Source organism: Sturnus vulgaris, chromosome 12, assembly GCF_052056855.1.
Source record: "Sturnus vulgaris isolate bStuVul1 chromosome 12, bStuVul1.hap1, whole genome shotgun sequence".
Taxonomy (NCBI): domain Eukaryota; kingdom Metazoa; phylum Chordata; class Aves; order Passeriformes; family Sturnidae; genus Sturnus; species Sturnus vulgaris.
Window position 1 is genome coordinate 20,178,555 of NC_142254.1, and position 12,382 is coordinate 20,190,936.

The 12,382-nt window shown below is 48.6% G+C and overlaps 1 protein-coding gene across 2 annotated transcripts in view; it reads left to right on the plus strand.

The window, feature by feature from the left end:
- ZC3H18 (zinc finger CCCH-type containing 18) overlaps nucleotides 1-12,382 on the plus strand; it is a 42,359-nt gene that overhangs the window by 20,078 nt on the left and 9,899 nt on the right. For both annotated transcript variants that reach the window (XM_014874501.2, XM_088172124.1), the window contains 3 exons: nucleotides 8,254-8,454; nucleotides 9,867-9,992; nucleotides 11,276-11,377. In XM_014874501.2, coding sequence (XP_014729987.2) covers nucleotides 8,254-8,454; nucleotides 9,867-9,992; nucleotides 11,276-11,377 — 429 coding nt within the window. The remainder of the gene's footprint in view (nucleotides 1-8,253; nucleotides 8,455-9,866; nucleotides 9,993-11,275; nucleotides 11,378-12,382) is intronic.

Here is a 12,382-nt window from a genome sequence, read left to right on the forward strand (position 1 = left end):
GGAATAGAATTTAACAAAGGTTCAGTGACAAGCATTTCTCCTTGAACTTTTCTGAAGAAGAGGCTGCAGTGTTTGGGCTCCAATAGGATTGTCACACGTGGATTGGCCTTTTGGGAAGGAATTTAAAAAATTCTCTTCCAATACCTGTAGGGAACCACCAAGAAAGAGAGAGAGACTTTGAACAAGAGCATGGAGTGACAGGACAAGGGGGAGTTGGATTCAAAGTGGCAGAGAGGAGGTTTGGATTGGATTGGATTGTAGGAAGAAATTCCTGGCTGTGAGGGTGGGAGGCCCTGGCACAGGGTGCCCAGAGCAGCTGTGGCTGCCCCTGGATCCCTGGAAGTGTCCAAGGCCAGGTTGGAGCAACCTGGAGCTTGGAAAGTGTCCCTGCCCATGGCAGGGGGTGGAATGAGATGAGTTTTAAGATTCATTCCAACCCAAACCATTCCCTGATTCTGTGAATATGCAATTGCTGTTTTAAGCATTGGATTGTTTTGGCTTTTTTTTTTTCCAAGCTTAAGATGAGCACTCCAAGAAGTTTAAAATGTGAGATTGCCCTGCTGGTAAAACTGTTCCTCCCCTTCCTCCTCCTCCCTCCTCAGGCATCGAACACTCAAACAAGCCAGGACACTTTTTGATCAATTACAGGGATAACTTGGCTGTCTGTCCTCCTGCTCCCATCTCCAGAACGAGTTCTGATGCCCCAGGCTGGGCCTGATTTTTGCTGAGTGCAGAATTCCTTTTTTTCTCTCCGGCTTGCCGGTGGAGCTCCCTGTTGTGCAAAGCCTTTCAGGGATAAAGAAGTGACATGAAATATGTCCTCTGAAGAAACTTAGAGCAGTGCAAGATGTTCTGACCCTTAGCTGGGGGTGAAGGCTCTACACACTGAAATAATTCGTTTTAATCCTTTCTGTTGTTGCCATAGGCCTTTATCCCACTGGCATCTGATGGAATCTCTTAGTTCCAGGAGCTCATGAAGCAACTCAGTGTTGTGGGGCCTGGTTGTGTTCCCAAAGCACTGAGGGACATTCAGGAGATCATTCCCAAGGGGCACTGATGGCCCTGACCAGAGACAGGAGCCAGGGAGTGGCTGGAGCTGTGTCAGGGAGGTTCAGGTTGGATTTCAGGAAAGGTTCTTCCCCCAGAGAGTGCTGAGCACTGCCCAGGCTCCCCAGGGCACGGCCCCGAGGCTGGCAAAGCTCTGGGAGAATTTGGAAAACCCTCCCAGGGATGCCCAGGGTGGGATTGTTGGGGTGTCTGTGCAGGGCTGGGGTGGGACCCACCAGGGAGAGAAGGAACCTCAATTTTGCTGCCCCCTCAGCTGGGGTGGTGCTCAGTGTTGTTGAGCAAGCAAGGAGGAAGAAGGTCCAGGAGATGGGCATTGGTTTCTTTCCCACCTGGATTTCCTCTCCAAGGAGTGCTGGGGGTTCTGGTGGGGACAGAATGAACCTTGGAGTGAGACATTGTCATCTCCAATCTTGGAATTTGTCCTGATCTCTGACCTAAAAGCTCTTCCCACAAAGACCAGGCAGGCTTCAAGCTGGGCCTGGGGAGCCTCAGGTTGGACATCAGGAGGAATTTCTTTATGGAAAAAGTGACTGGGTACTGGAATGGACTGCCCAGGGAGATGGTGGAATTCCCATCCCTGGAGGTGTCCAAGAATGTGGCACAGGGTGGGGATTGGTCACAGGTTGGATTTGATGACCTTGGAGCTCTTTTCCAGCCTCAGTGATTCTGGGATTCTCATGATATTGACCCAAATTCCGTGGAACACCAGTGCCAGGTGGGATGAGGAGAAGGAGGGGGCTGTTGTCCTCAGAGATGTTCCCAGGAGGTGACAGCAGCTCTGAAGGTGCCAGGAAGGAGCAGAGTCTGACAGACCATCCTGTCATTATCACACACACCACACTTTTTTTGGAAGGAAGTTCCCTCCAAAAGAACTAAAACTATTAATGGAGAGCACTTAGGCAGCCATTAAAAACCAAAATAACCCTGTGAGCGACGACTCAAACAACTGACAGCAAAGTCAGAAAGGACAAATCCCAAATCCTTGTAAAACCTTTCCAAAAAGGAACCTTGAGCTCCCTCCCAGCTGCTGCTGAGGTGTCCCTGGAGTGTGAGGTGCTGCAGAATCCAGGTTAAGGTTACGTGATCCCGTGGCCGTGCTCACCCTCGTGTTGTTTTCTCAGGCTGGTTCCAGTTGACTTTGTTAATCTCTGAGCACATTAATGAGCAGGATAACCCAGAATCAATGCAGGTTATCCAGGGCCTGCAAGTCAGAAAGTGTTGGAATGAGCTTGATTAGATAAAGGAGTGGCAAAAAGAAGGGAATGCAAATGGAGTGATTCATGGTGGTGTGTGCACCACAAAGCAACTGAGCTCGGGGTTTTTTTTGGAAGAATCTTTAATTCTGAGTGTTCCTGGGTTGTTGTTGTCTTTCCTGAGGGCTTCTGGTCGTCTCCCAGTGCTGCCAGCTGGATTTGTTCTCTATTTTTTGGGTGTAGAGGCTCTGAATGAAGGTAGCTGTCAGTCAGTTTTTGGGGAGGCTTAGTGCTGGCATCTCATCCTGCTGCTTACACATGGGAGACTGGTGGATTTGGGATCCTCTTAGTTTTCCCTGTGGAAATCTCAGTTATTCCTAAAAGAAATAATTCATTTTTCTCCTGCTACAGGAGGAAGAGCAGGCAGGGCAGATAAGTGTGTGCTCTTCCTGGCTTTGGAGCTGATAAAACCCTGGAATGCCCTGATTTAGCCTTGTCTCCATGAAAATGGAGTGAAGGGGGGAAAAGCAGCCTCCAGACAGGGGCATGGATTTACTCTGCAGGTGCCTGCACCTCCCTGGGCAGCTTCTTGAAGTGCAGGGAATTAAGGGAAGCAAATGACCCTGGGCTGAGGTTTTCCAGGCTGAGATGGGTTTTATCTGCTCCATCTGGAACTGGACCTCTGCTCCTGCACACTCCAGGTGTTCCAGGACTGCTCAGAGAAGGAATTCCCTTCATTTCACTTACAGAGCACATCCTGTGCCACTGCAGGGCTCTTTGGGATCTCAATCCAGTGCCCTGCATGGAAGCTCTGCTGTGATAAACACGATAAGAACTTGTTTACATCCCTGGTTTTTGTGGTGCAGCTGCCAGCCAGAGCCATGGAACCTGCTTAGACAGCTCTGCTTTCATTTCTGCTCCCAGGACTTGGGGGAGGTTGGTGATAAGAACAGCTCTGCTCTGGAGCCAGGCTGGGAGTGTTCAGCTTGGAGAAGGGAAGGCTCCAGGAGAACTGGAGAGGGACTTGGGACAAGGGATGGAAGGACAGGACACAGGGAATGGCAGATGGGATATTGGAAAGGAATTCTTCTCTTTGAGGATGGAGCTTGGAGCTGTGGCTGCCTCATCCCTGGAAATGCCCCAGGCCAGGTTGGATGGGACTTGGAGCAGTGGAAGGAGTCCCTGCACAGGCACTGGATGAGTTTTAATGTCCCTTCCCACCCAAGCCATTTTGTGATTCCACGCTGATAAAACCTGTGAATCAAACCAAGCTTTCCAAGTTCTCCACAAAAATAATTCCTACTGACTGGAATTTCTGTCGGTCCTTGTGGTTCTTGAGCTGCTGCCTCCACTTCCCCAGCAGCAGCAGAAGAGTTTCATAACCCTAAATCGAGATGAGGGGCAGTGAGTGACTCAGATGTGGATCACAAGAATGTGATTTTCTTTGGCATTTCAGAGCTGGGAGATGCCCCAGCCTGGATTTTAGTGGAACAAGGTAATTCCAGGGCAGGATCACTGGCACATTCTGGGGGCAGGATTGCTGCCTCCTGCTCATGGAGAGGAGCCTCTCCAGGTGTCAAATGCTCAGCCCTGAGGGGAGATGCCATCTCAGATAGCTTTATCTCCCTGCTGGGATGATTTCATCCTGGAGGTTCAGATTGTATCTGCACTCTTTAATTTCCAAGCCTCTCCCCATCAGGCTTTGAAGAAATCCTTCCTTTTTTTTTTTTTTTTCCTTTTTTTTTTCTTTTCTTTTTTTTTTTTTTTTTTTTTTTTTTTTTTTAATGACTGATAATGGAAAGAGCTTGAGTAAAGCATTTTCCCTGCTAATATTTCACCAAGATTGGGCAGCAGCTCCAAGGCCCAGCATTCTGGACACACGTAGGTGGCTTTCCAGAGCTGTTGTCCCTCTCCATTACTCCAAGACAGGAAAAGGTCCTGCGTGCTTGCACTCTGCTGGAATTTATTTTGCAGCAATTCCAGGTCCCTTCACAGCTGCCTTGGCACATGGCTGCAGTCATTCCTCGAGTCCACTTCCTCTGGAAAATTCCACTTTGCTGCTGAAGGAAAAACGGCGCCGGCGCTGCTGACGCAATCTCAGCTTTCCTGGCTGGGAAAATCATCGCTGTTAAATCATCCCTGGACTTTTCCTCCTGGAGAAAACTGAGCTGGAAGAGCAGCCCTGGAGCCAGGCTGACGTCACTGCTGCCCAGGGGTGATAAGGTTTGGTTCCCTGTGGGATCCTGTCCCACGGGATGGGCAAGGAAGGACAGGAAACGCTTTTCCCCTGGATGTTCATTTTTCCCTTCCAAGGTTAGAAATGTTTCATTTCTAATGCAGCATTTGCATAATACATGAGGAGAACTCGAGCTGAGCAGTTTTTTTTTTTTCTCCCTCCTCCAAAGTTTTGTGACGTGCTTCAGCTGGGTTTTTTTTTTTTGGGATCAGGTTTTTTTTGGGAGCTGGCTGAGCCACGCCAGGGGTGCTGCCAGCTGGAGCTGCCTGTGCTGCTCCTCTCCCTGCCAAAGCCACTTTCAGCCTCACTTCTCCTCCTGATTGCTGTCATTACATTCCAGCCAAATGGGCATCAGCCTGTTCCTTCTGGAAAAGAAAACTTTGAGTGGTTTTAAGGGTAAAAGTGCCTTTGGAAGCTGCTGCCAGAGTGATTCTTGAGGATCTGGTTAGAAGTTTTGGCTTTTGGTCACTCTTGTCTTCTCTCTTTTCCCCTCTAATTAATTTTTTTAAAACCTTGTGGGAGAGACTTAGAAATTAATTCTGAAATATTTCAATTGTTTCCTAAATTTGGTGAAAAAGATTGGGGTGAACACAAGAGTTCTTGGCCACTTTCTGTACTGAGGTGTGTGAGGTTTCCAACAGCCTGGGCAGCTGTGCTGAGGATGAGGATGAATTCCTGAGCTGATCCCATGGCTCATCAGCCCTGGAATTCTTCCCTCCTTCCTTCCTTCCTTCCTTTTCACCATGGCTCAGCCCTTGCCATGGGCAGGTTGATCTCACTGAGCCAGCAGCAAACCATTCTTATTTTTTAATTTATTGAATTAAGGAGCTTCACCAAGCACCAAATCCAGCACAAAATGGCTTTTAAGAGTGAGAGTGAAGAGAAATGAGGAGAAATATTCCTTTCCTCATCTCCCAGCCATGGGACTTGGCCAGGCTGTGATTGGGATGTTCCTCTAGGGAGCTGCTCCAGCTCACTTTCCATTTTACCTCCTCAGTTCCACTGGAAAAGACGAGTCCAGCAGCATCAGATCCCAGTTTTAGGTGGAACAAGTTTCTTGGGTGATGGCACACATTGGAAGCTCTGAGGAAAGGCTTTGAAATTGTCCTGACAGGAGCAGCATCTTCCTTGTCTGTAGCATTTAGTGCTGAGTCAAAAAGCCAAGCACAGCCCAAAATGAGCCTTTCTGTTGTGGTTTTCCTGGGGAAAAACCTTTCCTCCAGAAAGTGACTTCATCCAGGAGGAATTGCATCAAACCAGGTAATAGGTGCAAGTAAATGAGATTTGCTTTCAGAGTCATCCCTGCTCCCAGCTGGCACCCAAGCTCTGGAGTTCAGCTGGAGTTGTTCCAGCTCCCAGCATGTGCTGTGGGATGTGAATTGGAGTTGGTTTTAAGGGAGAAGAAATCCTGCAGGATGCTTTTCTTTCTGAAAACTGGCTCAGGAGGGAGTTGAGCCTGGAGAGGTGTGAGGCCATTCATTATTTCATGGACTTGTGGAATACCCTGAGCTGGAAGGGACACACAGGGATCATCAGCTCCTGCTCAGGACACCCCAAAATCCAATCCTGAGCATTGTTCAAACTCTCCTGGAGCTCTGTGCCCATTCCCTGGGGAGCCTGGGCACTCCCCAGCACCCTCTGGGGGAAGAACCTTTCCTTGAGATCCAACCTGAACCTGCCCTGACACAGCTGTTGGCTTCCAGATTTGTCATTTTGGATTTCTCCAAACTTCTCCAGAGGTTTTATCCTGGATAAAGTTTCTCTGCCCACCTGTGCCAGCAGAATATTCCAGACTTCCCCATGGGAAGGGACAATGGATCAGGATATTGGCCATTATCCATGAGCATCCTCACATGTTTTTTTTTTCTCCTCCTTTCCTTGCTCTTTATCCTGCTGCTTCATGCAAGGTGTGGAGGCTTTTCCCAGTCTTCCTTTTCTTCTTTCTCTGCACTTGGTTGATTTGAGGATATTCCAGAGGTTAAATTCCAAATGGATTTGTAAACATCTGCTGGAAGGATCCCTTGAGCCCAGCTTGGACTATTTAATGTTATAAAGAATAGGTCCAGTGTGTCTCAACCCCATATTCCAAGTGGGACGTTCCTCCAAGATGAAACACTCATGGAATTGTGGCTAAAACTTGGAAAACTTGAGCAATCCACTGCAGATACCCTGTGCTGAGTTAAATTGTGTGTGGGAGCAGTGCTGGGAAAGGAGGAGGATGGGATGGGGCTGCTGGAGAGTAAAGCTGAGCCATGACCCTGCCTGGGACTCCTTGGAATGGAGACATCCAATTCTCCTCCTCTGGAATGAGATTTGTGGGAGGGGTAAATGTGAAAAGAGGGGTTTTCCTCTGAATATTCCAAGGGAGTTGTGGGACAAAGAGTAAAATTGCTTTTACATCAGCAGAGATAAGGAAAGAGTGGGATGCTGGATTTTTAGGTCAGCACATCCCAGTCCTGGATTGGGAAAGAGGAAACTGTGCCAAAAAGGAGGGGATGAGGCTTCTGTGAGGTGTGAAGTCTTCAAAGGACAGGCTCCTGAGCAAGAGCTTTCATTATCCTGGGGTTTGTTGAAGTGTTCCTGGAATTATTAGAAAACTTGGAGGTGGCTTTTTTATCTCAAAAAGGTAGAGGAAGTTGTGTGGGGAGTGGTTGCTTCAGTGCTGTGAGTAATGGGGTGGTACTGGCTGAACCCAGCGGGGAAGGGGCCTTTCCTTCCCCAAATTCCCAGGGAACTCATTGCTTTGAGGAAAGGGATAAATGCATCATTGTCCTGCTAATTTGGTGAGTGCAAGAGACTTCAGAAAGCTTTAATCCCTCACAGACTCTCCCTGAAACCACAGGGAGAAGGTCAGAAGGAGGTAATTGAGGAGTTGAGTGCAGGTTAGAGCCAGGGCAAGGAAAAATTCCGGGTTAAATCACCCAGAGATAAGAGAGGCAATAAAGTCTCAGCCTCAAGAAACTCATCCTGGACTACTTAAGGAAGTGTCTGGTGCAGGTGCTGAAAAGTTGGCCTTGAATTATTTTCAGAGGGTTGGAGAGGAGAAAGGAAACCCGGAGAACCAAAAAAAAGAGGAAATGAAAGTAGGACTCTTAAATGGAAAGGGAGAAGATGGAGAGTGAGGCCTGGCTGGGCACCTCGTTTGAGCACCCAGGGAAGAAGCCAGGGATAAAGCAGCCTGGTTTATGGCCAGGTGGGGAGGGAAGTGTCCCCTTGGGAAGGCTGAAAGGAGGTCACTGTGTCTTGGCCTGTGACAGCCTCACGAGGTGTCCTGGTAATGGGAACATGGGAGTGATCCAGGCTTGGATTCCTCCATTTCCTCCTCTCCATTGCACCAGGCTGGGCTTGCTCCAGCTCTGTGCTGCTCTAGGGAGGACCAGGTTTCCCATTCCCTTCCCTCTGCCTTGTGTCCAGTCCTTGGAGGCCAAGAGCTGAGGCTGGAATCAGCCAGGAGGTCACAGAGGAGTTCACAGAATGGTGGCTTTGTTGGTTTACAGAGCAGCACTGCTTTGTCACTGGTTCACAAACTGGGAATTCTTCTAAAACTCCATCACCCCAAAAAGGTGCTGGAATCCCACAGGGGAGATGAGGAGCTGTAAGGAATTCATCTAAAGGATGAATTCAGATTTCTCCATGGTCCTGTATGTTTATTAGTACATTTTATTATAACACATTTACCATTTCTGCTGGTTTTCCCTGGTGTACCTCCCTTCCCAAAGCCCAGCTGACCTCATCCTCCTCCTCCTCACTTTGCAGCCGCCAGCCCGAGGCACCAAAGAAGGACAAGGAGGCCACAGCTCTGGGCACTGCCCCATCCAAGAGGGCAGATGAGTGGAAGGATCCCTGGCGCCGATCCAAGTCCCCAAAAAAGAAACTGGGGGTGTCTGTGTCCCCCAGCCGGGCCCGGAGGCGCCGGAAAACATCGGCATCGTCAGCCTCCGGCTCTGGCTCCTCAAGGTGGGGCAACGGGGGAGTGGGATGGGATGGGAATGGGAATGAGATGGGATGGGATGGGATATGGGATGGGATGGGGCTCCTTCATGGCCAGGGAAAGGTGTGGAGGTGACACAACGAGATCTGCACTCACTTTGCCACTACAATCCTGTGCCTAGAGTGAGTTCCACATGGGAACAGGAGGTTTAGATGTGGCCAGAGTTGTTGCTCCATGGTTTTTTTGGCTGTCAAATTGCATTGGAAGGAGGAGGGGAAGGTCTTTTGCATAGGATAAAAAGGATTTATTACTCTGGGGAATTCAAAAAGACAAAAGAGCGAAGGTGCAGCAACTTAAATATGGGGGAGATTCAGGGGGAAGGTACAAATTCTTAGCAAGTTGGAGAAATTCTGGGGAGGGGTAAAGGGTAGGGTTCACAAAGGCATTGTCCAGTGAGGGAGATGGGGGGGAAACTGGGTCACATGGACTAATGAGAGGTCCAGTTTTCCAGAGTTTTATATTTGGGAAAGCAGTCCAGGACTTTGCTCAGGAGCACCTATGGACATGTAGTGAGATGGAAGCCAAAGCAGGCAGGGAGCTGTGGGAGCTGTGCTGTGGCTGTTGGAGATCAGGAAAAGGCAAATCCTGGGAAAAGCCACTTTTCCAGGGAATTAGAGCTGGATGCATGATAGCAGCTCACCTAGATGAAAACTGACCTCAATAAGAGCAACAAGAACTGGGAGCTGTAAAAAATGGATCCTGGTCACTCTGGGATGGATGGATGGATGGATGGATGGATGGATGGATGGAGGAGTTGAGCTCACTCCAGTAAGAGCTGGTTGATGCTACTGAGAGAACTGGGATTGTGGATGTTTGACAGAGCCTTGGAGGCTTGGAAACCAGCAGTGTAAAATACGATAAAAACCACATTTCAGAAAGGAACTCTCTGAATCTAGGAGCCTCGAGGCACAAACTGGATCCAATTCCTTTAAATGCTTGAACTTGAAGCTCCTGAAAGAGGGGGGAAGTATCCAGGAGGAATGAGGAACATGTTAAATTGGAGATAGATATCTAAAAGCCAGAGCCCTCCTGAAGCAGATTTTCCTTCTGGGATCACTGCACCCAGTCAGGTGATCTGTCAAGGGATTGTCTAGTGAAAAGGCACAAAATATGTGGAAGCAGTTCCCAAAAAGGATGAAAAATCAGCTGTTAAAGGAAGGATGCAAAGAGAGCAGCAAGAACAGGATCCTCCCTGGAAGAAAAAGGGGATTTGAGGAGAGGCTGTAAATCCTGACAGTTCCCTGAGGAGAATCTGGTGGAGTTTGGAGCAGAACTTGGGAAGAACATTTTCAGAAACGATTCCTTGGGGGATTTCAGGAAGCTCTGAAGTTGAATATTTCCCTTGAGGAAGCTCTGAATTTTAATATTTCTCTTCCAGGTCCTCTTCTCGTTCATCCACCTACTCTGGGTCCGGCTCCTCCCGCTCACGCTCCCGATCCTCGTCCTACAGCTCCTACTCCAGTCGCTCCTCCAGGCACAGCTCTTTCTCAGGCAGCAGGTCCAGGTAGTGCCTCCTGGGACTGGGAATCGATGCTGGAATGGTTTCCAAATTCTTCCTGACAGTTCCTTTTTGCTCTGTTCAAATGAGCCATGCCAGGCTGAGCCAGGCTGTGGTTGGTGGATGAAGGAGAGCTGTCAGCCACCCCCTTCTCTCCCCCGTGCTCCCACCCATGGGTGCTGTGCTGTTGTGGCTGGATTCTTTCCCATGCCTGTGGTGGATTAACATTCCCATCATTTGCATTTTCTGCTTGGAAGAAGTTCAGCAGCATCTCTTTTCTGTGGTGCTGGAATTTCTGTTTCAAGAGGCAAATCTCGTTTCTGTATTAAAGCACTCGTGTCTTGTAATAGTCCTGACACTTCAAAGTAGCAATCCAGTGTCCCATGCTGATTAAGATTTATTCCTCTGCAACTTCCTTGCCCCAGCAGACAGTTTCCCAAGGCTGGAATATCCATAGTAGGAGAACTGGCTCCTTAGATAGGAGCTGAAGCCACACAGGTACCCAGAGCAGATCCCAGAGGTGATGGCAGAGCACTCGCTGTCACTTCTGGGGACTGCCCAGCTGGGAGCTGATTCCATCTGGGAAGAAGAATGAGCTCCAGGCAGGACAGCTCCAGTGTGGGTGACACCCTTGGCTGCCTCTCCCTGAGGTGGCAGAGCTGTCCCCGGTGTCACACAGGAGTCACAGGCTGCTGAGGCACTGGGGTGCAACAAAGGCACTTCCAGTCCTGGCCCTGGGGTGAATCACCCCAGCAGCAGCACGTGGTGTGTGCTCAGGGGCTCAGGAAACTGCTCCTGCCCTTTATTGTCACCTTTGGGATGCACCACTTAAAGCTGCTTCTTGTGTTCCAGAAATTACAGGTCAGTGTTAGATTTAGGTGTGGTTTTTTTTTTTCTAATTCTCCCAAGTTTCTTTTGGTTTTGTTGCTGTTTAAAGCATGAACCGCTGTAGGAGTTACAGGACATAAAGTGATGAACATAAAATTCAAAATCCTGCTTATTTTCCTGTGTATTCTCCCAAAGGAGAGAATGGAGAGGATGGAGACAGCCTCAGGGGTTGCTGTGGAATACCTGGAGTGCCTCTCTTTTAGCTGATCCTATTTTTTCTTGTTTCCTACTTTTCCCACTGCCTGATGACAGAATTAACTTTTGTTGCACAGAGTCCAAATATAAAACCAGGGGAAGGTCAGGACAGGTTCCTGGGGAGGGGGGAGTGGTGACTGAATGCCCTGAGAGCCAGGAAAAGCAGTCTCAGAGCCTGAGCTGAGTGATGTCTCCTTCCTTTCCAGATCAAGATCCTTCTCATCTTCTCCCTCTCCTTCTCCAACACCATCTCCTCACAAGCCACTGCTGAAGGCTAAAGGGGAATTATTGCCACCTCCTGGGAAAGGGTAAGGATCCATCTTGCTCTGGATACCTCTGAAGAGAGTCCAAGCAAACCCTTCTGACCTTCAGGGGCCCTAAGCTTGAAGGAATGCAGGATTAGATGGAATATTGGGAAGGAATTGTTCCTGTGTGGGTGGGGAGGCCCTGGATCCCTGGAAGTGTCCAAGGTTGGATGGGGCTTGGAGCAACCTGGGATAGTGGAAGGTGTCCCATGGCAGGGGGTGGAACAGGATTTTCCATCCAAATCCTCGTTCTGGGATTCTAAACCTGATTGACTTGAAGAAAGAAATGAAAGATGCAAAGTACAACCTTTATTGAAAAGCTTTTAGCTTGGCAAATTTAATTAAATAATAACACTTTTAGTTATTAAATCCAAGTTAAACTGTACAAGTATCCATAAATATTACCTGTATACAAGTGTTTAAACACATGATTTACTGCTGGAACATTCCCTGTGTGCAGATATATTTGTATAATCTAAATATACATAATAAGAGCTATAAGAAAGTTTAAATTCCTTCCTCTGCTGTGGCTTTGGTTAATCCACAGCCTCAGAATAAAGAAATATGGTTCAGCTTCATCAACTTTTCACACTGGAGACAGATGAAAAAAACAGGACTGCAGCTCTCTGCAGCTGGGTTTGGCACATTCTGACAGCCCTGCTGCTCTTCCAAATTCCTGAAATTGCTATTTCACAAACCCTGCAGTGGCAAATTATGGGGACGTTGGAGGGTGACACAACACCATAGTGATGTCACCTCTTCTAAGCTGACCTGCAAATAAATGACACCGTGGGAATCCCCCTGAATTCTCCAGAATTTAGGACAATCCCCTTTGCCACAATTCTTGTCCCTTGTTATCCTGCCTTTTGGGGTTTTTCCCCTCCGAGGGCCCTGCAGTGGTGTCTGCTCCCTCCCAGTGCTCCTGGTTTGGTGGCACCAGGGCAGCACAGGGATTATTGTCACTGGAGGACATGCCATGGGCTCAGTCCTGTGTTCTGCAGGGGAGAA